The 27,409-nt window shown below is 41.5% G+C and overlaps 1 protein-coding gene and 1 long non-coding RNA gene across 2 annotated transcripts in view; both read left to right on the top strand.

The window, feature by feature from the left end:
* Positions 1-27,409, top strand: part of LOC148364187 (uncharacterized) — a 308,472-nt gene that overhangs the window by 146,120 nt on the left and 134,943 nt on the right. The window lies entirely within an intron of this gene.
* celsr2 (cadherin, EGF LAG seven-pass G-type receptor 2) overlaps positions 4,301-27,409 on the top strand; it is a 126,971-nt gene continuing 103,862 nt past the window's right edge. The window contains exon 1 of the mRNA XM_088338310.1: positions 4,301-7,835. Within this exon, the coding sequence (XP_088194436.1) occupies positions 4,301-7,835 (3,535 nt within the window). The remainder of the gene's footprint in view (positions 7,836-27,409) is intronic.

The following is a 27,409-nucleotide window of genomic DNA, read 5'->3' as shown; positions in this document are numbered from 1 at the left end:
CTTTTTGTAGGGTTTCGTTGAGTCAAAGCACTCTCGTAATTATTGTGAAACGTCTATTTTGAGCTTGTATAAGTTTGTCCACTAGGTGGGAGCAACGCGTCATGTTAGTTGTAGACATTTTATTTATTTTTCTTCTATGTTAATACAAAATCCAAAGTTATTGAGAGTCCAAAATCTAACATTTTTTCAAATGATTGGAACAAACACACACAAAAAGCTTGACACTGTTCTTATTATTATAGTCAAGAAACAGATAATAATAAGAACCGAAAAGAGATATGAATATTAAAAGAATGAATGAATGAATAATACATCGCCATCGTTGAAAACGAAAAGTGGCTCTGGGATCAACTTTTCTCAGTCACATGTTCAACTAAACACGGGAATTATTGTTTTTCTTGTAATTCTGTCATAAATAACTCAAATTTCACACGATATTTGAAATCAGCAACTCTAACTTCAGATCACTGAACCCGTGAACAATTTATTTTGTTCTTATTTTTCAATGTGGTTTAAAAAAAAAACTCACGAAGTGGCACCTACTGGACTGTCTCAGAAAATTAGAGTATTGTGATAAACTTCTTTATTTTCTGTAATGCAATTAAAAAAACAAAAATGTCATACATTCTGGATTCATTACACATCAACTGAACTATTTCAAGCCTTTTATTATTTGAATATTGCTAAATTTGGCTTACAGCTTAAGAAAACTCAAAAATCCTATCTCAAAATATTAGAATATCATGAAAAAGTATACAAGTAGGCTATTCAACTAATCACCTGAATCATCTAATTAACTCGAAACACCTTGCGAGGGTTTCCTGAGCCTTAAAAACACTCAGCTTGGTTCAGTAAACTAAATCACTGCTGATCTGACTGCTGTCCAGAGGACCATCATTGATACCCTCCATCAGGAGGGTAAGACACAAAAAGAAATTTCTCAAAGAGCAGGCTGTTCACAGAGTGCAGTTTCAAAGCATATCCACAAAAAGTCTGTTGGAAGGGAAAAATGTGGCCGGAAACGCTGCACAACCAAGAGAGATGACCGCAGCCTTAACAAAATTGTGAAGAAGAGCCGCTTCCAGAATTTGAGGGAGCTTCAAAGCTGGAGTCCAGGTATCAAAAGCCACAGTTCACAGACGTGTCCGGGAAATGGGCTACAATAGCCGTATTCCCATGGTCAAGCCACTTCTGAACTCAAGACAACGGAAGAAGCGTCTGACTTGGGCTATGGAGAAGAAGCACTGGACAGTTGCAGAGTGGTCCAAAGTCTTTTCAGACGAAAGCAAGTTTTGCATTTCATTTGGAAGTCAAGGCGCCAGAGTCTGGAGAAAGGCTGGAGAAGAGCAAAATCCAAGTTGCTTGAAATCCAGTGTGAAGTTCCCACAGTCAGCAATGGTTTGGGGAGCCATGTCAGCTGCTGGTGTTGGTCCACTGTGTTTCATCAAGTCCAGAGTAAATGCAACTGTGTACCAAGAGATTTTAGAGCACTACATGCTTCCATCTGCTGAAAAGCTCTATGGAGATGAGGATTTCATTTTCCAGCATGATCTGGCACCTGCCCACAGTGCCAAAACCACCAGTAACTGGTGCACTGACCATGGCATCACTGTCCTTGATTGGCCTGCTAATTCCCCTGACCTGAACCCCATCGAGAATTTGTGGGGTATAGTTAAGAAGAAGATGAAAGACACCAGACCTACAAATGCAAATGAGCTGAAGGCCGCTATCGAAGCATCCTGGGCATCAATAACACCTCAGCAATGCCACAGGCTGATTGCCTCCATGCCACGCCGGATTGATGAAGTAATCCGTGCAAAAGGATTCCCAACCAAGTACTGAGTGCATCAATGGACATTTTCAAATGTTTGATTTAGTTTTGCTGTTATAAAATTATTTTTTTTACTTGGTCTGAGGAAGTATTCTAATATTTTGAGATAGGATTTTTGAGTTTTTTTCAGCTGTAAGCCAAAATCAGCAATATTCAAATAATAAAAGGCTTGAAATAGTTCAGTTGATGTGTTATGAATCCAGAATGTATGACATTTTTGTTTTTTTAATTGCATTACAGAAAATAAAAAACTTTATCACAATATTCTAATTTTCTGAGACAGTCCAGTATTTACTCAGCAAGACAGGCTATGTAGAATAACATCATTAGTAATTTGTGTAAACACGTTTTTTAAAAGTACTAGGAATCAGTGCTAGGAATCAAATGGACTGAACCATCTCAAGTCAGTGGAGTATTTCCGTCGCTGCGTTGTTCACTTTTTTGTCTTGTTTACCTTTTTTAATATAACCTTTTTCATCATAGCCTATCCTGTTGTTTATTAAGAAAAGGGAGTTTTTAAAATGCTATCATTTTTAGGGGTTCTTGGGTTAAATGTGGGGGTGCTTGAGCACCCCTCCAAAACGGGCTGGTGACGCCCATGGTCCCAACATTAAGGAATGCCATTAATGATTAAACCACCACGGGGATGTTTGTGGAGGGATCACATGAGTTTTTTGTTTTTGAAGAAGAAAAAGTATCTCTACTTGGAGAAGAGAATGATTGAAATGAATGACCCGAGCCGCTGTTGACTCGCCAAAGTTCCAGTTTAATAAATGAAGTCTTCATTTATCTTCGGTGGCAGGGTTTGTGAAGCCCCTTTAACGGAACTCGCCGGTATTTGCATACGCGCGTGCGTGCGCGCGAACGCGGGTTAATGATAATGGGGAACCCTTGCGCGCCCCAGGAGCCATTTTCGTCATTCAAGCAGCGAAGGGAATTCCATTTCTTTTGAGAGACCCGGCTCTTTTGGCCTGGCTCTGTGAAAAGAGCCGGCTCCGTCGCTCCCAACGATTCTTATTTTTATTTTCGTTTTTATGGTTACATTACCAATAATTATGACATTTTATACGTGGAATCAGTTGATTTTGAAATTGTGTAATGTTGCTCTCTTTTCATAGCCTTTAATATTTGAATGTACAGTGAACTTTGACCTTATTTAAACGTTGAAATGGTTTATATGAAACAAACAAAACAGATGATGTCACTCATCTTGACCAGTCGTGAGCGTCTTCAAGAGAAAGAAAGAGAGAAAAATAGAAAGGGGCAGGGAAAAAAGAGAGAGAGGAAGAGGGAGAGATAAAAATAAAGAAAGCTAAAATTAGAGAGAGAAAGAGAGGGAAACATTTTAGAGTGAAAAATAAAGAGGGAAAGCTACAGAGACAGAGAAAAAGAAAGAGAGAAATAGATTTCAAAAAGGGGAGAAATGGAGAGAGAAAGAAACAAGAGAAAGAGAGGGAGGGAAAGAGAAAAAAAAGGAAGAGAAAAAGAGAGATGGAGAATTTGAGAGCGAAATACACAGAGGGGGAGTGAAAAAAGAGAGAGGAAGAGGGAGAGGGAAAAATAAAGAAAGCTAAAATTAGAGAGAGAAAGAGAGAGAATCATTTTAGAGTGAAATATAAAGGGAGAAAGCTACAGAGAAAAAGAGAGAGAGAAATAGAATAAAAATAAAAGGGGAGAAATGGATAGAGAAAGAAATGAGAGAAAGAGAGGGAGATAAAGAGAAAAATAAAGTAAGAGAAAAAAGAGAGATGAAGAATTTGAGAGAGAGAAATACACAGAGGGGGAGAGAAAGACAGTGGGAAAACGTGAATGTGATCATTAAAGGTAAAAATAGAAAGAAAAAGAAACAGAAAGATGAGAGAAATAGAGAGAAAGTAATAAAAAAGAGTAAGAATGTGAGAGAGGAAGAAACAAGTAACAGAGGGATTGAGAGAAAGAGAGAAAAATAAAAAAGACAAAAGAAAAGAGAGAGAGAAATGATAAGAGAAAGAAAGAGAGGGGGAATGATAGAGAGAGACAATACAAGAGAAAAAGAGAGAAAGCGAGAGAGAAAGAGAGAAATGGAGAAAGAAAACCAGAGAGAGAGGGAAAAGGAAAAAGAGGAAGGGGAGCCAGCTCCTTATTGATGAGGAGCCGGCTCCAGTTGCTCATTTCAAAATCCTGGCTCATAAAGCCGCGTCGTTCGTGAACGACCCACTACGATTCCTCATTCAAGCGGAGCTGCTCAGGCGGTAAGGATGTGCCACGGAGCTCGTAGATGCGCACCAACTTGTTTGTATGCATGAGCGTAAAACAGTCCCCAAAAGATTGAACTTTACCTTGGAATATCATTAAACGGCACCCGGGGTGAGAGGAGCGCACTCCTCGAGAAGAGCATGGCTCCTCCGCAACAAAAGAAAAGTCACTGGTGGAAAGTTTGAGGAGCTCCGCGTTTTTTCCTAACCTCCCCCGGACGCACATCGAGGAGCGATGCACTTCGTTCAGTTGGATTTTCTGCTTCTTTGCTGCTGGTGGGAACTGGTTGTTCTGGTTTCCAGTTACACCGTTCACCTCAGCGAAGACGCCCTGCCCGGGTCACTTTTGGCCGGTGTGGAGCAGCGCGCGCGGTGCACCCTGGATCAGGTGCTCGCTCCCCAAACCACCGAGCGTTTCTTGGACATCGAGCCCAGAACTGGCAATATTTTTCTTTCTGACTTCATCAAGTGCGCCTCGCTGCACAATAACCCGTTCACGCTGTACACCGTTTCGGATTGCTTCGGCTCCCGGGGTTCTGGATACCGGCACCTGATCACCAGTCGCTATGATGTTCACGTCCACGGGAGCAACTGCTCCAAAAAGCTCTCAAAGAAAGCTAAGTGGGACATGGAAGTGCTCAGTTTGTTTGTGAGACCGGCAAAGTGCCACCAGGCATATTTTCCTTTATTTTCAGTGAAGGGACTGTTGCCCGGAGTGCTCACCCGGTGCCGGGTCACTAACCGGGGTCACTTCTACTTCTCGGAGGGATACTTGTTTGTGTCTGAGACTTTATGCTGGAGCCAGAACACACTCCTGGAGCTGGACCTGCTCTGTGATGTCCTGGTTGGAGATGGATCCTCAAGACTGGACCCTATCTTTATCCACTGGCGCATCGGGCAGGGACCCTTTCTTCCAGGCCATATTAATAAGCTATTACAAAAAGCAGCCGGGTCCAACACAGGGATTTTGGGCAGGAGGCGGAGAAGCATCAACAGCAGCCCTCAGTTCCAACCTCCGATGTACCAGGTTTCCGTGGCCGAAAACAAGCCAGCCGGAACTTCTGTTGTTGTTCTCAAAGCGATAGATGCAGACGAGGGTGAAGCAGGCCGGCTAGAGTATTTCATAGAGGCCCTATTTGACAGCCGTTCCAACAATCTTTTTGCTGTGGATCCGGCCAGCGGCGTCGTGTCTACAGTGGAGATGTTGGACCGCGAGACGAAAGAAACTCATGTGTTCCGTGTGACGGCGGTGGACCACGGAACACCCCGCCGCACAGCTATGGCCACACTTACTATAACAGTCAGTGACACTAACGACCACGACCCCGTGTTTGAGCAGCAGGATTATAAGGAAAGCATCAGAGAGAATCTAGAGATCGGCTACGAAGTATTGACAGTGAGGGCCACTGACGGTGATGCGCCAGTTAATGGTAACATCCTTTATCAGATCCTTAATAGTAACGGGTCAAATGATGTGTTCGAGATCGACTCCAGGTCAGGTGTTATCCGTACCAAAAGTCTTGTAGACAGGGAGGCGGTAGATGCGTATATGTTGTTGGTCCAAGCGAATGACCAAGGTCGTGACCCTGGGCCCCGCAGCGCAACAGCTGCCGTTTACATTGTTGTAGAGGATGACAATGACAATGCTCCTCAGTTCAGTGAGAAGCGCTATGTGATACAGGTGCCCGAGGACTTGGCCCCTAATACGGAAATTTTGCAGGTGACTGCATCAGACCAGGACAGGGGCAGCAACGCCGTGGTCCACTTTAGCATTATGAGCGGTAACTCCAGGGGGCAGTTTTATATTGATGCCCAGACAGGTAAAATGGACCTGGTGAGTCACTTGGATTACGAGGCAAGCAAAGAATACACCTTAAGGATCCGAGCTCAAGATGGGGGCCGCCCCCCTCTTTCCAACATCAGCGGCTTAGTCACAGTGCAGGTGCTGGATGTCAACGACAACGCCCCAATTTTTGTCAGTACACCATTCCAAGCCACCGTGTTGGAGAATGTCCCGCTGGGATACTCCATCATCCACATTCAAGCGGTGGACGCGGATTCTGGTGACAACTCCAGGCTGGACTATAGACTCACTGAAACCATGCCTGACTTCCCCTTTTCCATCAACAACAGCACAGGTTGGATCGTAGTGGCGGCCGAACTGGACAGGGAGAGTGTGGATTTCTATAACTTTGGGGTGGAGGCCCGAGATCACGGCTACCCTGCCATGTCGTCCTCTGCTAGCATTAGCATGACTATTCTCGACGTCAACGACAACAACCCGGAGTTCACCCAGAAGGCATACCATATGCGATTGAATGAGGATGCGGCTGTCGGGACCAGTGTAGTGACGGTGTCCGCTGTTGACCAGGACATCAACAGCGTCGTGACTTACCAGATTTCCAGCGGAAATACCCGCAACAGATTCTCCATCACAAGTCAGAGTGGAGGGGGGCTAATAACCCTTGCTCTACCCTTGGATTATAAATTAGAAAGGCAGTACGTCCTTACTGTGACTGCGAGCGATGGTACTCTCTTTGACACGGCAAAAGTGTTTGTCAATGTCACCGATGCCAACACCCACAGACCTGTATTCCAGAGCTCGCATTACACGGTCAACATCAATGAGGACAGGCCGACCGGCACCACTGTTGTCCTCATAAGCGCAACGGATGAAGACACGGGGGAGAACGCGCGTATAACTTATTTCATGGATGACAGCATCCCTCAGTTTGACATTGACCCCGACACAGGGGCGGTGACCACGCAGACTGAGCTGGACTATGAGGACCAGGTATCCTACACGTTGGCCATTACTGCACGAGACAACGGAATCCCACAAAAGTCAGACACTACCTACCTTGAGATCCTGGTGAATGACGTGAATGACAACCCACCGCGTTTCCTCAGAGACAACTACTTGGGTTCCATTATGGAAGACGTGCCTGTGTTCACCAGCGTGGTGCAGGTGTCCGCCACTGATCGAGACTCCGGCTTGAACGGCCGCGTCTTTTATACATTCCAGGGCGGCGAGGATGGCGACGGGGACTTTATAATCGAATCAACTTCAGGTGTAGTTCGCACTTTGCGTAGGTTAGATCGAGAAAATGTGGCAGTATACAGCCTGCAGGCATTTGCCATGGACAAAGGTATCCCGCCTCTTAAAACGCCGATAAACATCCAAGTGACCATCCTCGACGTGAACGACAACCCTCCTGTGTTTGTGAAAGACGAATTTGACGTTATGGTCGACGAAAACACGCACATTGGCCTTGTGGTCGCCTTAATATCCGCGACCGACCCCGATGAAGGCAGTAACGCGCAGATCATGTATCAAATCGTGGAAGGAAACATCCCGGAGATGTTCCAGCTTGATATTTTCTCAGGAGAACTAACCTCACTCATAGACCTGGACTACGAGACGAGGTCCGAGTACATCATTGTGGTCCAGGCCACCTCCGCACCTTTAGTCAGCCGCGCCACTGTCCATGTCAAACTGGTGGACAAGAATGACAACGTTCCCCTGCTGAAAAACTTCCAGATCATCTTCAACAATTACGTGACGGACAAGTCCAGTAGTTTCCCTGCCGGTGTGATCGGACGGATTCCCGCTCACGATCCGGACGTGTCGGACAACCTCCACTATAGTTTTGAGGCGGGCAACGAGTTGAATCTGGTGATCCTAAACAAAACCACAGGCGAGATCCAGCTGAGCCAGGCCCTGGATAACAACCGTCCCCTTGAGGCCTCAATGAGAATCTCAGTGTCAGGTAAGTACATCTTGGTACTCAATTTCCATTTTCTCTTCACTATCCCTGATAATGGAAGCAGGCAACGTCTTACATATGACTTCTTGTGCTTACAGAGTGATATTCAGTGCAATAAAAATATTCATGAGGGACGGATTAACATTCTCTGCAGGACACGTTCCAAAACAAAACAGGAATTGACAAGATTTTAATTCAGTCTTTGCCTTTTGACTCGTGTGATTTGCGCCAGGTTGTGTAATTACTCAGGCCCTCATTAGGGAACCCACTTATTTATACCAGCTTGATTTGTAGCCGTCTATTGTGGAGATTGAAATAGCGGCCACACTGAGCTTGTCTGGATCCTGTGAGATCCACACTTCAGTGGGCAGACTGATCCTGAGCCATAAATGTCCATTATACCCCGCTCACAAATAGAAAGAAAGGGCTAATTAAATCATGGTCAGTTCTAAATTCAGCCTGATCAGAGTGGCGGTGGAAAGTTGTTGTCTTTTAAGTGTGTTTGGGTGTGCTGTGTTTAACTACTGTTTGTCTGAGGTTCATGCCTCCACCGGTTCTATTAAAGTGGATCTTAATCATATTTTCCTCTAGAAATAACTTAAAATCGAAGAGGCTGAGATCGCAACGTTCTCCCTTTTGTGCCGCAGTGAGCAATGCTGTAAATCTGTCCTCTTTTTGACCTTGGCAGAAGCGAAGAAAAAAACGCATCACAACGGGGAACTCAATTAAAAGATCTGACATGAAGGTTAAATTGGACGTGGATTTGGATTAAAGCCGGTGGGCGTTTGGGGGTTTGTCTGAGCTGGTGATTGACAGTGCAGTTGCTACGCTATTTGTTATATTGCCAGGGATGGGCAGTAACAAGTTTTCTCAGTTACATTTACTTGAGTAACTTATGGGACATTTTGTACTTCCTGGAGTATTTTTAAATCACTATACTTTTTAATCTTACTTAAGTATATTTGTAAAGCAGAATTTACTCTTACTTGCTACATTAGGCTACATTGAACCCGTTACTTAAATCCTGTTCGTGTAAGTACGCTTCTGTCTGTCTCTGCTAAGGCGGATTCATTTTTTCAGCGATCTTGTTTCTTTTATTTAAATTTGACCAGTGACCCAAACAACTTCCAGGTGGCACTGGTGAGCAGGGTTAAGAACAGTTTTACTTATTGTACTGTATGAGAAGTGTATATAGCTATCTATCTATCTATCTATCTATCTATCTATCTATCTATCTATCTATCTATCTATCTATCTATCTATCTATCTATCTATCTATCTATCTATCTATCTATCTATCTATCTATCTATCTATCTATAATGTGTGTATGTGTATGTATATGTATATATCTAATTTATCATCAATGCGTTTAGACGTCACAGCTGTGTTTTGTTTTTAAAGCGCATCTGTTTTGGAAAAGAGCAGCTCGCCATTTTTCTCGTTTCAGCAATGTAAACAAAAAAAAAAAAGCTGCAGTGTTGAAAAAGTAGCAGAACAGTACAGCTTCTCGTCCAGAATTTATGTTATATTCTGTATTTCTCTATAGTTAAATTGAGATTTGACTTAATTTAAGTTTATTTACTCAGGACATGGATTTTGCCAAGGCTTTTTTGGCCTGGTGGGTCACGAGGCTTCTGTTTTCCCACTACGAGGCATTCGATGAATAATAATGGGCGAATGGCATTTGGAATTGGCATTTGTTTAAAAATGAAATCCATATTTGGTTGGACCCTACCTTTGTATATAAGTGAATGGTTGGCAAATGGCAAAATAAAATAATCAGTTTCTAGTATTTGCAATACTGAAACTACTTAGCAGCGTTGGTTGGATTACTGTAAAACAATAATTAGTATTATTACTACTTACTTAAAAAAGTAATTCTGTTTCCCCCTGGATTACTGATACCTAAAAGTAGCTACTCTTAAAGTAACAATCAAGTTACAAATTACCAAAAATATTCGCGATGCAGCCGACCCTCTAAAACTGCTTTAAAACCACATAATAAAATTAATAGAAGAAAACATGTACAAAAACCATTGGAATCAGCGAAACCTTCATATTTCTTGGCTTGTGCAATCTCTAGAGATTGCAAATGTCACTCCATATCCATTTTGTCACAAACCATTGAGGATATCTTTCTCCATTTCTGAGGACTTTCCAAGACATTTTCTAATTTTCTACAGTCATGGTGTATTGCAAAAATAATTTTACAAATAAAAAGGCACACCTTTACTGTTAATTCTGTGCTCTCGTTTGCACCATTGATTTGATTGTTCTTGTATAAGCTATGCCCCCCTCCCCCACGTGGTGCCTACCACTCTCTACTGGCGAGACACTTCCAAATATGCGCATATAGACTGAGCCTCATATTCCAGTAATTTATTTAATAGTTGTAAATACAGCTCAGATGGAAGTATATCCGGTTGGGACGAGTATCTCCGTGAGGAGAAATTCAACATTCCCGTACTCTGTGCTTCAGTTGTAAACACAAAAACGGTAACCCTTCTTAAGCGTTGCTGGGGGATCGAGGGTGATATGGCTCATTGTAAGCGAACGAGGGACTATTGGCATTCAGTGCATGTTGTAATTAAAGATCTGCTTTTAATAAGTAGCGAAGTAACGCACCATGCACCAAAATGCTACGACTAACGCGTTACAGTACTTGTTACAGAGAAAAGAAACTGTGTTCCAGGAATGCATCCCTTCGTAACGCATTAGTCCCGATGCTGATTGTCACTTAAATGGATTGGCGTTTGTTTTGGCCCCTCTGGAGAATAATTGTGACTGGTCGATTAATAACCTTGTCCTAAAAGTCATAGCGGACAGTGTTTGAGTACGACAGCTGGGACTGCAGACCCGACCAATTGGAGTCTGTGGCTCCGCACGCCGGGTCCGGCACCTGCTGTTATACGAAGATGTGTCAGGGCTAAGGCAGAGGGGGGTTGTAGTTGTGCATGTATGAACTGGAAGCTTGATTAAAGATGCAGCAAATAAAGAAAGCAAGAACGGAAAGTCTCCTCTTATACATGGCGCTAACCCCGATTCTCTCAAGCTTCCCCCTCCAGGGACCTCCCAAGTCTTCCCCATTATCTTTTTCTCCATTCTGCAGTTGGAGAGGCCCCTTATGATCGACGATTTGTGATGGGCCCTTTTGTTTGTGGCTGGCCTGCGATTAACAGAAATCCTGCGTGCCGCTCTCCAGCAGTGAAACGCTCTGAATAAAGGACACTCTGCTAATAAGGCTTTTAAAGTCAACACCGAGTCGATGGAAGCTTCCTCTCAAAGATTTTTGGGAACGTTTCTATAGTGAAAAACGGAAAACCCTCTCCACTGGCAGAAAATGTTGCTTCCTTTAACTGTAAATATTCCAGTTTAACTTGTTTGTCAAAAATGAGGCAATATGTACTGTTAGAAAATAAATATTACAAAATGTATTGTTGACCAAATTGTTCGAATTAGTTATCCGACTCCATTAACCAAACACAAACTTCATTCATGCATGCTCGTGTCTTTCTAGGAAAAGATGGACAAGAATAGCTGACAATTTCACACAGGGGCAGATTTATTTTCTTAAAGTATTTAACTAAGTGAATTCCACCGAATTAGCCAGATTAGTGTCGCTCTCCGTCGATCCTCTCTCTTAATTGTCCCTCTCAGGATCGATCTCTGAAGTTCTTCTGCCCACGTCTTTTTAACAGCTGGTGTGCCTGTTCCTCCCATGGGCGTGCTGACTCCTCCCATGGGCGTGCCGACTCCTCCCATGGGCGGGCCAGATGCCAGCTTCACCACCTCCTCGCCGAAGGGCGTCGCAATGTCTAAAAAACTCATAACAGCATAGCTTATCAGAACAACTTCTACAAACAATGTCTGCTCTCCTGCGCCACAGAGGCTCCTCTTGCGTCAGCCCTTGTCCCCGTTTCTGGTTACAATGAACTCGCCCCACAGCTCAGCCAGTGAATATCTTTTGCATTTGAATGCAATTTGTATTTGATACAAAATATAAATATATACTCAAAGGGACACTGTGTACCAATAGATGTCGCTTTATTGTGTAATACAGGCGTCTATTGTGTAGTGCCCCCGAAGACCACTTGGGTAGCCTGCAGACTGGTTTTGAAAATACATCATGCATCATTGTGATTTCATAAGAAATTTGATTTCTAACTGGCATAATGTATTTTAAAATCTATTATATACAACTTTGAAATAACATGGTAACAACATACTGGGAGTACTAACTCTTTAACCATTGAGGGACACATAGCAATAACAATCCAATAGTTTTGCTTAATTTAGAGATGACTTTCCTATTTTAGTAGACAAACAATCTTAAAAAAAGGAAAAAAACATACTTACAATGATCTTTTTTTTTACAGCGTAGATCCTTTCTAGCAACCTAAAAAGTTTGGAATTTCATCATTTTTACCACACGGTAAAATTTTAAGCGAGGGCTCTTGCTGTTGTTTAAATGAGCTCCTTCTTTTGAAAGCTCATCGAAATAAAAAGCCTCAGGAGATGAAGATGTTCCCCTTCGAAAGGTCTAATTCAGGTTATTATTTCTCTTTTAAAGGGACAGTGTGTGTTATTTAGCGCCTCCTAGATTTTAAAAAATATTATCAATTTCCAAACAAGCAAAAATACACTAATTATCATATAAACTATAATTTTTTTTTCCAAAGAAAATACTCTTGGGTTGAGGATTTTTAATCTTTTTGATATAATTTAAGTCTCACCTAGATGCAGCTGATGTATTTGTCCATAATCTTGCTACAGTACTTAAGAAACCCAAAAACCAAAACCTCTTGAAAGGCTGGGCCCAAAAAAATGGAAAGAAAAATGGTGTGTTTTTGTCTATTTGAGTCTCTACAGTTTGTAATCTTCCTTGTGCTCAGTTGCACCACACAATACACTGCCATCTAGTGGTCAAATAATATACACTGTCCCTTTAAACTGCAAAAAGTACATTTTTTGCGTAAACACTACCAAGAAACACACAAGACTTCATGCCGGACAAATTCTTCGGATGAGGTTTTGCTGGCTTGTTAATTTTGTGGTCGATTTAGTTATGTGCGTTGTTTCCCCCATCCTTAATAACAGCAACAAAATTATTTAACAGTTTAATAACAAATTATAAAACACTTTTTCTGCACTTTCTTTTTAATTTCAGAAAGCTTTGCAAACCCTGCTTAGAGGCTGTAAATTGTCTCAACACCTCCAGATGATGTGACCTACATTCATCAATGAATTAGTCATTAGAATGAACTGAATAGACTGGATTATATCAATTTTGTGGAAAACCTTTCCCAAAAGATTTGGCCCATCTCGATTTATTGGACATGAATTTCAAACAATCAAGAGTAGAAGACCTGACTATAAGACACGTCTGATACCATTTAAAACAAAAACTTTTGTATGTACTTACCCCGCACCTGAACCACAGTACACAGATTTTTCAAAATTGTAATAGCCAAAAGACACAGGGAAAAGGCAATAAGACTCAGAAATGCAATTAACACCAAAAAACAAACAAAACACTGCAGCAGCACAAGATATAATGCTAACAGGCCTGGTGATAAGTTTAGTGTCACGGTTGCCCATTGCCCTGACTTTGACCCCGCCTGTCTCGCCCTGTCCAGTATCTTGCTCCTATCTCCAGTATCCGGTATCGATCCAATCTGTCTCGTCCTGCCCGGTATCTTGCTTCAGTCTCCAGTATCCGGTATCGATCCCGCCTGTCTCGTCCTGTCCGGTATTGTGCTTCAGTCTCCAGTATCCGCTATCGCTCCCGCCTGTCTCGTCCTCTAGGGTATCTTGCTCCAGTCTCCGGTATCCATTATCGATCCAATCTGTCTTGTCCTATCTTGCTCCAGTATCCGGTAGCGATCCGGTCCGGCTCGCCCTGTACGGTATCTGGCTCCAGTCTTCAGTATCCGGTAACGATCCCGTTCGTCTCGTCCTGTCCGGTATCTTGTTCCAGTATTTAGCATCGATTCTGTCTGTCCCGTCTGTATCTTGCTTCAGTATCCGGTATCGGTCCCGTCTTTCCCGTCCTGTCCAGTATCTTGCTCGTGTATCGATCCTGTCTGCTCCGTCCTGTCCGGTATCTACTCGTCTGTCCTGTATCGATCCCATCTGACCCTTCCAGTTTCCATCTCGTCTGCCTCTGACTTCTCTGTCTCACTTTTTCCGCCCAGCGATCGGCGCATCATTGGCGTTTGTGTTCACGCGCATGACTGCCCCATTCTTGTAAAATAAAGCTTGTGTGAAAACGTTACGCTTCTGGGCCCTCCTTCTGTTTGGGTTCTGACATTTAGTCTGCATAGGTGATTTTATGTGATGTTATTTTCTTCTTCTGACAAACTGCACTGTTGTTCGTTGTATTGTTTGTTCCATCATTGTTCCTATTGGACAATTATGTCACTATTCTTTGATACTCGCACCCTTTCGGGCTGATCTGCTTTTTGTAACTTGGAAGAATTCGTAAAAAGAGGGGGCTCACGTAAGGGCTTTAGAAAAGGGATGGGAATTCCTTTTCCTAAGGCTTCTCTACCACTCCTCCTTGCAATCTCAAAATCCTTTGATATCTTTTCTCCCTATCTTAAGAGTCTGGTAAAGTTTAAACTTAAAAGCTGATTAAAAAGACACACGCTGGTAGTAGTCACTGATGCAGCAACACAAGTAACACTGCAGTGCTACCCAAAAAACAAGTGAAGTGCCTCTAAAGCAGGGGTCGGGAACCTTTTTGACTCAAAGAGCCATAAAAGCAAAAAATATTAATTTTATTTTGGGAAAGAGCCACACCATAAATTATGAGACAAATTTACTAAATTGTTAAACCGGCGCCCCAGACAAAAGCTTAGTCTTCAGCACATTTATTTTTGATGATTTGATAAAAATTATGAAAAGAGAATAATGCCAGAGCCCCTGTCCCAAATTCAACAAACAGACCACTTTAAACTTGTCTCTTTCTTGCAATTACTCAAGATCGGTTAAACTCCTTTTGACCTTTTTTTTCATACCTATTGGTTTCAAAACCAGATGCAAGCATTTATTTTGTAAAAACGTCACAACATTCTGAGAATAGGGAGCCTTATGTGCTTACCTTTGGCGAGAGATGGGAGGGAATGCTTGTACTTTTTGCATAGCTCCACCCATCCCTCCCACTCACCCAATCAAATGACTAAGTTCTCTTCCGGTGTTTTGGCGTATTTACAGTTCTGTGGATTCACCATAAAGTATCTGAACACTGAACACAGTTTATAAAGTGAACTTTTAAATAAAGGATTCTTTAGCGTTGTACAGCCAAAACGAGTTTTTTTCCCCCTTTTTTTGTGTGACACCTTGACTGTAAATTGTAGTGAAAAATGTGCCCTATATATACTGCGAAGTGTTTCCTTTGCATTTAGCTTTGGTTTGGCTTTACGTGTACCTAAATAGGATAGACAATCCCGGTTATGAACAAGATGGAGAAATTTTGCATGCAATCAAATTGGTCTCTGAGCCACAGATACTCATAGAAAGAGCCATATATGGCTCGCGAGCCATAGGTTCCCGACCCCTGCTCTAAAGGTATTCAGGAAAAAAAAGCACACAGTAGCCTAGCTTTGCATAAGCTGCAGTATTGAAATTGCGCGGCAAAAGTTGCGTCTTATAGTCCTGAAATTGTCCATTATCTTCTTATCCTCAGTAGGAGAGGGTCCTGGAGCTCATCCCTGCCATTTTGGGGCAGTGGGCAGAGGACACCCTCAACTGGTTGCCAGTAGCAGGGCACACAGGAACAGACAATTCGCTTGCTCATTCACACCTAGGGACAATTTGGAGCCGCCAATTTACCTGATATGCATGTTTTCGGAATGTGAGAGGAAAGCACGGGAGAACATGCAAACTGCACAGAAAGGGTGGTAGCTGGCTTTGAACCCATGACCTCAGAACTGTACCGCGGACGCGCCAACCAATCAGCTGCCGTGCCGCTAGTCCTGAAATTAAGGTTATCGAAAAACAGTGATTCATTGTCGGTCTTATTACCGCAATTTTCTTTTGTGCGGTGGCATAAATGACTAATTAGCGTCTAATTAAGCGAGCCAGTCAGATTTACAGCTTCATCCTCATCCCAGCACAAACCGAGGGGCTTCAATTTGCTTTTGGGTCTCTTTCCTGGGATATGTCATATCAGTGTTGACATAATGTTCGCTGATCGACCATTCCCAGACATGCGTGAGCCTGCATTAATAACTTCTTTGTATTAGCCACCCCCGCTTTATTCTCCATTGTCTTTTATCGCATATTTAAGACCAGCTATACAACATATACAAACGTTTTGAAAGCTTCATTGTTGTGTACATGTGTCACACCCTGCCCGTGCCCTGATTTGTTTAACCCGCTTTGCTGCAAATGATGTATACATTAGCTTTAATATACAACAAAGACACTTGTCTTTGTTTAAAAATCCAATCGCAAAGCCAAGATGGCACAGACTGTCGCAGAGATTGTGGCTAAAACGCCTCCCACGGTTAATGAAGGCGGTTGGATTCGTCTCACATCCCGCTGAGCGGATGCTTCACTCACACGGAGGACAAGGCGTTTTTTCGACACGATCGCGGGCAGACGGGATTGGAGCGCTTTCAGGTTTCAAGTGTAGTGCTGAAGAGGATGTGGAGGGAACAAGGTTACGAAGGACTTTTGTGTGGTTCGGCACTTTTGTCAGATGGAATGAGATCCAGTACAAGTAGTAAAAAAAAAAAATCACAGTTTTTTCCAGACTATAAGGTGGACCTTAAAACCCCTAATTGGCCAGAAATATGAAAGTCCGCCTAATAACCCAGCGGGCTTATTTACTGCAAAACAAGGTGGATATGCTTGAAAAAGCATACATTATTTATGTGTTAAGATTTAAAATGCATATAGTAATCACAAGTGTTTTATAGTATTTGTGCATTGATGAATCAATCGATAAACATTGTATGCAACGAAGATTGAATCCAGGTCACACTGGTGAGAGCACCAAGGCTTTACCACTAAACAGACTAGGGCTGAACGATTAACCAAAATTGAATTGATATTTCGATGTGACATCGTGCGATTACTTGCGATTGTGTAATCGCAAGACACAGCATGTTTTTTACAGGATTTATAGGTCCATGTTTGTGTGTGATAGAGTGTTTGGGCAACTAGAATTGTCACAGTTCGGGTTTTAACGGTTCCGACCGATCAGAGCCAAGCTTTAATGGCACCAGCTGATAAAAGCGGGGCTAGGTTTGCAAGAAGCACACTATGCCACACATCCAAGTGTGAGCTTGGTGTGAGTAGACAGCAACAATAACAAAGCTCCCCAGAAGAGGACATTGTTTTTTTTAAGGTTAAAGCATGTCAATGTGATTAGGTACAAAACTTATATGTTCTTGACTCTAGTCACCCCCCCCCCCACTAGGGAGCTAGCTATCTTCCTATATTTTCAGCTATTTAGCAAACCATCTAGCTTGCTTTTTACATTTTTACATGAATATCTAGCTATCATTTGATCTTTTTGCTGGTTAGCAAGCTAAATTTTGGCCTCCTTTCTAGCTAGCGTTTTAGCTCTTTTTTAGCTTTCTATCTGGCTATTTTATTGGCTTTTTACTCTTTGAGCTAGCTTTTTAGGTTCCTTATAGTTTTTTATCTGTTTACCTTTCTAGCGTAATATCAAGCTACTTTGTTTTAAGCTATTTAGGAAGCCATTTACGTTGTTTTTGCATGATATCTAGCCAATTGTTTTAGCTGAAAGTTTTGGCAATTTTCAAGCTAAATTTTGGCCCCCTTTCTAGTTAGCTATCTAGCTGTTTTTTGTAGCTTTCTATCTGGCTATTTAGATGACTTTTTACTCTTTTACTAGCTTTTAGTTTTTCACCTGTTTACTTTTCTAGCCAGCCATCACGCTACCTTTTTTTAGCTATTTAGCAAGCCATCTCGCTAAGTTGCTATTTGAGAAATTCCTATCAAACTGGGTGACCTTTACATTAATTAGATTGGTGACCCTTGAGTTAGACCTATCTCATTTAATCTCCATTTCCTCATTTATTTTTGCAATCGTACACCTTTTTCTTAAGAAATTCAATACATTTTCTTTTCTTTTTTTAATGTATTAGATTATTCACACTCTATCACAGTATCAATGAACTTCTATTCACCTGATATAAGATTTTACAATGCATTTCTTTACCTGTAAATAATGGTAATGACATTGAGACTACCGAAATGTACCTAACAGGCTCCAACAGGCATTTTGTTTTCCGCATTATTAAACATTCATATGCGACATGACTATCCTCGTGTAAGACAATGCTGCATGGCTTGAATTTCAATGGAGCACGCCCTGCTTGGCATTCGTGCCGTTTCATGGTAATCCATGCAAACTTTTAAACTGTTTTCACTTCTGCAACTTTCTCATGCTTGCTTGCGTCAAATCTAGCAAAATGCTTCTGTAATTATGTTTTTTACGTGTGTGTGTTTTTTCCGCCACCACCTGGATTTCTCTCATCACTTGCCAACATCGTATTATCTCAATCATGCGCTACACTAGTTTATGTTCTGTGTGCTCAACTAATGCACGTATTTGTTTACTCCGGAAAAACTATGTGCATGGGGCAGCACGGTGGCGCAGAGGTAAGCGTGTGTGCGGCACAGTTCTGAGGTTATGAGATCTAACCTTCCTGTGTGGAGTTTGCATGTTCTCCCGGTGCTTGCGTGGGTTTCCTCCGGTCACTCCGGTTTCCTCCCACATGAATTGGCCAGTCCAAGTTGTCTGTCTCCATGTGGCCTGTGACTGGCTGGCAACCAGTTCAGAATGTCCCCTGCTCACTGCCAGAGGATAGCTGAGATGGGCTCCAGCACCCCTGCGACCCTACTGAGGATAAGCAGTGCAGATAATGAATGAATGAATAAACTACTTACATGTTTTCATATGACTCTTTCTCTCCGGGTATGCCGCCAGTCGGCCTGGTGCCACCGGGCTTTACTTGTCCAAGATACACCACAGGAAATAGTGCCCCTACGACTCGTGTGGTTAACGGTCCATACAGAACAAACATGCTGCCAGTCACACTCATATGCCTTGATAAACGAAAATGATAAATCTGACTTTAACAACTTCACCCCAGGAGCTGAAATTATCCATCCATCCATTATCTGCACCGATTACCCCCACCAGGGGCGCGGGGGCAATGGAGCCCATTCCAGCTAACTTCGGGCAGCTCCTTCACCAGCCAGCTCGAATACTTTTAACTTGAAATTTGCGTCTTGTGCTTTTCTTTGCATTTTATAATGATGCGGGTCAGTTTATGCTAATTTTATTCAAAGCGTGTTACTGTACGTTAAACTTCTTCTTCTATAGAAGCCGTGTCATTTTAGCTTGGGGGGCACATGGTTAAAAATACAGTCTCACAAGTATATTTAAGGCATAAAATGTGTGCCCCAGGTGGGAGGCTGGGGTTCTTTTTGGTAGCTCACAGTTAAATTACGATTCATGGATGTAAGATTTGATTAGAAAATGATTATTAAAGGGTTTTCTGTGTCAATGTTTTTTCCTTTTCTTAGATTGAATCTCTTTTAGTGTTTATCAAACTGTACATTAGTAAAAAAAAAAAGCAAAACAAAAATTGAATTAGTTTCCATATCAGTTTATTTATGTCAAGGACCTGCTCGAGGTGGCGTGGAAGCACAGATAGTACAGTGGGTTTTTTTCAAGCAGGTTTGGCGCACGGGGAATCAGGGCAGCAGTATTTTGATCACTTGAGGCAGCAGTCATGGTCAAGAAAGGAGGCAAGGGCCAATACACTGGAAATAAACAAAGCTATGACGAGAAGGTTTTGAACAATAAAAGAGGGAAAGAACTAGCACAGAACCCAAAAAACAAAGTGTTTGAATAGTTAGCAGGAAAAGTGATTAGGAAGAAATCAGGGCAAGTGATACTACTGTAGGTGTGGGTGTAAATGACAGCCAAGGAGGAAGTGACCAAAAATGGCCAGGGAAAGCAAAAGTTGGAGAGAGAGAAAATCCAACCTGACCGCCAGACTGTGACAATTTAACTCGGGAAACTCATACAGACTAAAAAGTAGTATGAATAACATAGAAACCCAATTTTAAATTATTAATTATTTGCAAGTCCTACCGCTTTTTTTTTTCTTTTAATAAAAATGTTTAGCTTTTGCAAAGAATCCCAGAGGTTTTTTTGTATTGTTCCTATTGCCTTAAACAGTGTCTGTGACATGTATTTTAAGTAATAGATGTTTCTTCGGTGTTCTCATGTTGATTAATGGTAGTTAGCAAAACAGCTACAGTGGGTGCTTTGCAAGTGGCACTTGGCTTTCCTGACATCCATTTGACATATTTAAAACTGCAAGTAATTGTTTGACGTGATGTACTCTTTTTTTCTTGTCTTACCACATCTTCTCATAGGCAACATAAAATAATGTGGAGAGCCATGAGTTTAACCCATGTTCTAAATTGTTTTTTGGGGTTGTATCTTCCTCGACGCCACTTGACTCACTTTTACCATTTCTGCTCGAGGGCCCCTGGCATCCATTAAAAAAAACCTCATATATTGTGCTAATGCTTTTCTCTTAGTGATCCCAAGAGCCATGAAGAAATCAGCAGGTTTGAGAGCATTCTCCATTCAGTAACAAAAATTGGTGTGGTATTGAGATAACACCTAATGCCTTTTAATCTTACATCTATATTACTGGTGGTCCAGTGGAAAAAGTTCTGCACCCTCACCTCTGTGACCCCGGTCCGATTCCCATTGCGTCCAAGCCATTCTGGTCGGGGAAACTTTCGACTGATGATTTGGTAAAACTTACGAGCACCCAAACTTTAAATAATTTTTCTGGTAAAAAAAAAAAGTGCATTATACACGTATTTTAGGGTCTCCTGTCCCTTCCTCTGTCTCATTTTTTTTTGACTGTTGCGTATCCTTCCCTCCACCATCGCCCCCAGTCCCCCCTCCCAGGTCGGTGAAAGGAAGAATGCCTAAGAGAAATGCTTTGTTAAGCGGCCGGTTGTCATGGTGAATCCAGCAATGGCTGAGAAATTCCTAGTGGGTAGGGACGAGGGGGTAAGGTCCCCTATTGTGGAGCCAAGATGCGGGGGAGGGGTTGGCATCTAAAGTTCTAAAGAGTAACTGTCCCTGTCTCCCTTTTCGGCATTCAGGCCTGTCAGGTTTTCTTTTGGAGTCTCGCTACTGACCTGTCCCGCCGCCTGTAGACGTTTTTATTGGGCGTGCGGCGAGGCGGCCGGCACCTGACCTCAGATATAAACCATCTTTAGTGCTGTTTTTGTTTTTCTTCGACCCTCGGAGTTTACACTTGCATGTGGTAGACTTCATAGGCCTAAAAGCACCTGGAACTGGGTGTTGATATAATGGTGCTCCTGCTGTCTTTGGATGCTTTTCTCTCAATAGAAGGGCTGCAACAATTAGTCGGTGTTGTAGACAAAGATCGACTAAAGAAATAATCAATAATGAATTCTATTATCGACAGACACGTTTTTTTTCCAACAGAGTGAGGTTTTTTTCATGACTATAATCTCTGGTGAGAGTCACTAATGTGCAATGGAGTCGCTGTCTCGAGTGGTACGTAGAGAAATAACCGAATTAATATCAAGTACACGTACAAAAACTTCTTTAGTTTGGGAGCATTTCAACCTGGATACAGCGTAAAAAGACTACAGTAATCCCTTGCTGTATCGCGGTTTACTTATCCCGGTTTCACTACTTCACGAATTTTCATCGTGCATTGTGTTCTGCATTCTGATTGGCATAACAGAGGAAGATGTTTTGTATCACCAACAAAGTTGACCCTCTCCACCCGTTAAACTTGCTTTGGAGCCACATGGTCTTTGGCGCTCTCTAGTGGCTCCTCCCTAGAACAGACCTGGGAGGTAAATGCAGTTTTTTGCAGGAATCTCTCAGAATGTTACACTGAAGTGCAACAAAGTCCACCAAGCACAACAAGAATAAACAGGTATCAAACAGGCATGAACAGGTTTTCAACAGGGGTAAACAATGATCTGGCAAAGGGCAGTTCCAAAAGGCACGTTTAAGTACCCACAGGAGTAATCAGGAAAATGCAGGTCAGCCGGTGTCAAGGGGCGGGGCCAGCTGGGCACCATGACAACCGTGCAGGACATGACAAAAAGTAAATTAAACTTCAGTTTATTTATCTCTATAGAGCATATGATTTTATTAATTGTTTATTTTTCCGTACATTACAATACAGGTTACTTATACAAGCCTTAAACATACTTATATGAACCTTAAAGATACAAGATATAGCACTGAAGCAATTTACGAACAAATTCAACTTACGAACGATCGTCCGGAACCTCTCTTTTTCGTAAGTAGGACAATGTCTGTACTTCACAAAATGCAGATGATATATATTTTATTTACTGTTCTACTGCTGCTAATTAACCTTTTTTATGATAATAATTTTCCGACTATTCGACCAATCGTTTCAGTAGGCGGTAACTAGTCAACTTTTAAAATAGTTGTTAGATGCAGCCCTACTCAGCAGCAGAACATCCGTTCTTTTTCCACTTGACTGCTTTTTGAGGGTCCAGCTGGAGGAGGAGATAGGGGTAGTGACATCATCTGAAGTTGTTTGGGATTAGGGTTGGGGCGTCCGTCGCCGGGGTGAGGCTTTATTTATCTCGACGTGGTCCCGCGTGCTCATCCTCCGAATAGACAATGGGAATGGCTTCTGTCCGATAGAAGGGAGGGACGGGGAGAAACTTTCTGTCTTTGTGTCCACTTGTTGAGTTTCATGGGGGTCGGTACTTACTGTAGTGTACAGTTTAATGGTTATACTCCCATAATGAAACGCCGCTTATGGAAAATCATGAGTACATTATTGGATCAGCAGTACACAACTCTGTACTTTGTAGGGCTGCAACGGTTGTGTGGATTATTTTTTCATACAACATTGAAAAGCCATTGTGCCACTCATAAAGGTATTCATTTATGGAATGCAGTGTTTCTCATAGAATATTGTGAGAACATGGTAGGTAGAGAGTATAGAAGGGAAGGAAAATCTTATATATTTTAAATTCAAACACATCAATTTGGTGCTTTTTTTTTAGAGCAAAATCAAGAAGCTAGATCTATTATTAATGTGTGCCTTTGTAAACATTTGAATCATAAATCCCCGAGTTATAAAAGGCATTGACACAGCAAACAAGTTACACCCAAGAAGCATGGTAAGGAAGACAGGAGTTTAATGCAAAAGCTTCTGCTTGTCATCTAGTCAGAATAATATGATAGATAGAACTAGTGTTGTTCCAATGCTGATACAGTGGGACCTCGGTTATCGCGGTTAATGGGGACCAAAACCACCTGCGAAAAGTGAAAATCTGCGAAGTAGCGACGCCCCTTCGAAAATGCTTTAAAAAAAATAAATAAATATATATATATATATATATATACAGGGAGTGCAGAATTATTAGGCAAGTTGTATTTTTGAGGATTAATTTTATTATTGAACAACAACCATGTTCTTAATGAACCCAAAAGTCTCATTAATATCAAAGCTGAATATTTTGGAAGTTGGAGTGGGGCTTTTTTAGTTTTAGCTATTTTAGGAGGATATCTGTGTGTGCAGGTGACTATTACTGTGCATAAATATTAGGCAACTTAACAAAAAACAAATCTATACCCATTTCAATTATTTATTTTAATCAGGGAAACCAATATAACAGCTCAACATTCACAAATATACATTTCTGACATTCAAAAACAAAACAAAAACAAATCAGTGACCAATATAGCCACCTTTCTTTGCAAGGACACTCAAAAGCCTGCCATCCATGGATTATGTCAGTGCTTTGATCTGTTCACGATCAACATTGCGTGCAGCAGCAACCACAGCCTCCCAGACACTGTTCAGAGAGGTGTACTGTTTTCCCTCCTTGTAAATCTCACATTTGATGAGGGACCACAGGTTCTCTATGGGGTTCAGATCAGGTGAACAAGGAGGCCATGTCATTAGTTTTTCTTCTTTTAGACCCTTTCTTGCCAGCCACGCTGTGGAGTACTTGGATGCGTGTGATGGAGCGTTGTTCTGCATGAAAATCATGTTTTTCTTGAAGGATGCGGACTTCTTCCTGTACCACTGCTTGAAGAAGGTGTCTTCCAGAAACTGGCAGTAGGACTGGGAGTTGAGCTTGAGACCATCCTCAACCCGAAAAGGCCCCACAAGCTCATCTTTGATGATACCAGCCCATACCAGTACCCCACCTCCACCTTGCTGGCGTCTGAGGCGGACTGGAGCTCTCTGCCCTTTACCGATCCAGCCACGGGCCCATCCATCTGGCCCATCAAGACTCACTCTCATTTCATCAGTCCATAAAACCTTAGAAAAATCCGTCTTGAGATTTTTCTTGGCCCAGTCTTGACCTTTCAGCTTGTGTGTCTTGTTCAGTGGTGGTCGTTTTTCAGCCTTTCTTACCTTGGCCATGTCTCTGAGTATTGCACACCTTGTGCTTTTGGGCACTCCAGTGATGTTGCAGCTCTGAAATATGGCAAAACTGGTGGCAAGTGGCATCTTGGCAGCTGTACGCTTGACTTTTCTCAGTTCACGGGCAGTTATTTTGCGCCTTGGTTTTTCTACACGCTTCTTGCGACCCTGTTGACTATTTTGAATGTAACGCTTGATTGTTCGATGATCACGCTTCAGAAGCTTGGCAATTTTAAGAGTGCTGCATCCTTCTGCAAGATATCTCACTATTTTTGACTTTTCAGAGCCTGTCAAGTCCCTCTTCTGACCCATTTTGCCAAAGGAAAGGAAGTTGCCTAATAATTATGCACACCTGATATAGGGTGTTGATGTCATTAGACCACACCCCTTCTCATTACAGAGATGCACATCACCTGATATGCTTAATTGGTAATAGGCTTTCGAGCCTATACAGCTTGGAGTAAGACAACATGCATAAAGAGGATGATGTGGTCAAAATACTCATTTGCCTAATAATTCTGCACTCCCTGTATATATATATATATATATATATATATATATATATATATATATATATATATATATATATATATATATATATATATCTTTTTTTTTTTGTTATTATTTTATTTTATTATTATAATTTTTTAGGCCCGCGAAGCTCTGAACCCGCGAACGTCGAAGCGCGAAGTAGCAAGGTCCCACTGTACTGTACTCTTTTAATGTATTATATCAGCAAGTAAACATACCAAATTACCGATATAATTTTTAAACTTCATTAAATGCAATACTCATATTGGTGAGTTTGTAAATTACGGTATTAAATATCAGTACTGCTGGTTTCGGATACCAGTTCTTCTTCAATGGTTCACAGGAGGTTAATGTAGCATGCAATTTATGAGCTATGTGAACCAAAAGTTTTTTTTCCTTCTTCCATTGCTTACAATGACAGCGCCACCTTTTTACGTTCTGTCTAAAACGCTGGCAGTGCGACGAGGGCAGGTTTTCTGCATGGAACGCTTGGAGCTAAACCTTTTTTTCTGGTCTCCGAAAGTTGTAAAATGTTCAACTTTTGGAGAATTTTGGTGGTAAATTATGATATTAATGGGGATTTTACTGTCTTTACTGTGTGTTTTTATACAGCACTTTGAGTGGCAATTTTTCCACCTGAAAAGTGCTTTACAGATAAATATGAATTGAATTATTATATCATATATATATATATATATATATCCATTATCACCGCTTATCCTCAGTAGGGTCGTGGGGTTTCTGGAGCCCATCCAAGCTATCATCGGGCAGTGAGCAGGGGACACCCTGAACTGGTTATTTATATATATATATGTATATATATATATATATATATATATATATATATATATATATATATATATATATATATATATATATATATATACATTTATATATATTCGAATCCAGCTACCGGCCTTCCTGTGCGGAGTTTGTATGTTCTCCCCGTGCTTGCGTGGGTTTCCTCAGGGCACTCCGGTTTCCTCCCACATTCCAAAAACATGCATTTCAGGTGAATTGGCTGGTCCAAATTGTACCTAGGTGTGAATGAGCGAGCGAGTTGTCTGTCCTTGTGTGCCCTGCGATTGGCTGGCAACCAGTTCAGGGTGTCCCCTGCCGATGATAGCTGGGATGGGCTCTACTGAGGATAAGCGGTGCATCTAATGAGATGAGATGATATATATATATATATATATATATATATATATATATATATATATATATATATATATATATATATATATATATATATATATATATATATATATATATATATATATATATATATATATTTTTTTTTTTTGATGTGCCTAAATTCAAAGCATCAAACAAACAAGAAAACTACCTCCATCAGTATTGGTTACAATGATGTTGATCATGTTACTTTAATAAGCCTGTTGAATAGAGAAGAAAAGACAGTTAGTTGTGTTATAGAACCTTGCAATATTTATTGCATATAATATGAATCCTTCACTTAAAGTTAAAAAAATAAAAAGTAAACAATATAATGAAATGAAAATCAACAGTAACCATTTAAAGTGAATTTACTAAATTAACTCTAACTCTTACTATCCAAGACAACTGGTCAAGTAGACATATGCTACTGTACTTCAAGTATGTTCACACAACAAAAGTAAACAGTTCAACAATATAAAGTGCATAGCGGCGTTATTTCCAACACTGGGTATCAGTAGTGTGGAATGAACAATAGAGTATATTTTTCACGTCAAAGTATCCAAGTAAACATTGACAAAATAAGATGAATGAAAAAGTAAAATGAGCTAAATTATTTTAAGACGGAACCATTCTTTTTTTCCAGCAAGGTAAGCTTTATTCCAACATCATATTTTTCTTTTCTGCTGTCGGCAAACAGACCTCTAGCGTTGCAAGCCCAGTGAGCTGACACTTCCCACCCCCCCAATGTGTCAGCATCTGATTATTTAACGGCTTGTTACCTTCACGGCACATTTCTCCCATTTAACATGGAACCAGATTGAGATCTCACAGTGACCTGGTTTCATATGTTCCGACTTCACGGTGTAAATGTGTCGGACGCGTGGAGCGATTGCAAACGGTAATAAATTCTCTAACATTTGGCCAGTTTCAACCGTCGTATTTGGAGTGACAGGGGGGCATCAGATGTTTCCCCTGTGAGCCACTAAACTGGTGTGAATGGGATTTCAGTTTACTGGCAAAGTATGAGTGAATACAGATTTCCCTTTTCCCTTTTAGCTTTTAAGGAAGGACACTTTTGGAGGTGACTGCAGTTGGTGGTTTTAATGTTTTCTTTATATATAAGTATGTATCTGCTTGTTGGTTTGTTTTGTTTGTCTGTTTGTCCACCCCCAAAAAGTGGGAAGGAGTTTATATATGTCCACGATCTTTCACAGGCAGTCAGTTAGGTTACCCTGGATGTGAAAAAAATGCCCATAAAAGCTGACTCAGTACATTAGGTTTTGTTTACTCAGCATTTTGCCCAAGAAAGACATTCCACTCACCCAGCCCAGAACGACATTGAATATCACCACAATCGTAGGAGCCAAAATGTATCCGTGTCATCAGTA

Source organism: Urocampus carinirostris, chromosome 6 (assembly GCF_059441175.1).
Source record: "Urocampus carinirostris isolate Australia breed hairy pipefish chromosome 6, RoL_Ucar_1.0, whole genome shotgun sequence".
Classification (NCBI taxonomy): domain Eukaryota; kingdom Metazoa; phylum Chordata; class Actinopteri; order Syngnathiformes; family Syngnathidae; genus Urocampus; species Urocampus carinirostris.
Note: the sequence above shows the minus strand (reverse complement) of the source record. Positions and strands in the feature narration are given on the sequence as shown.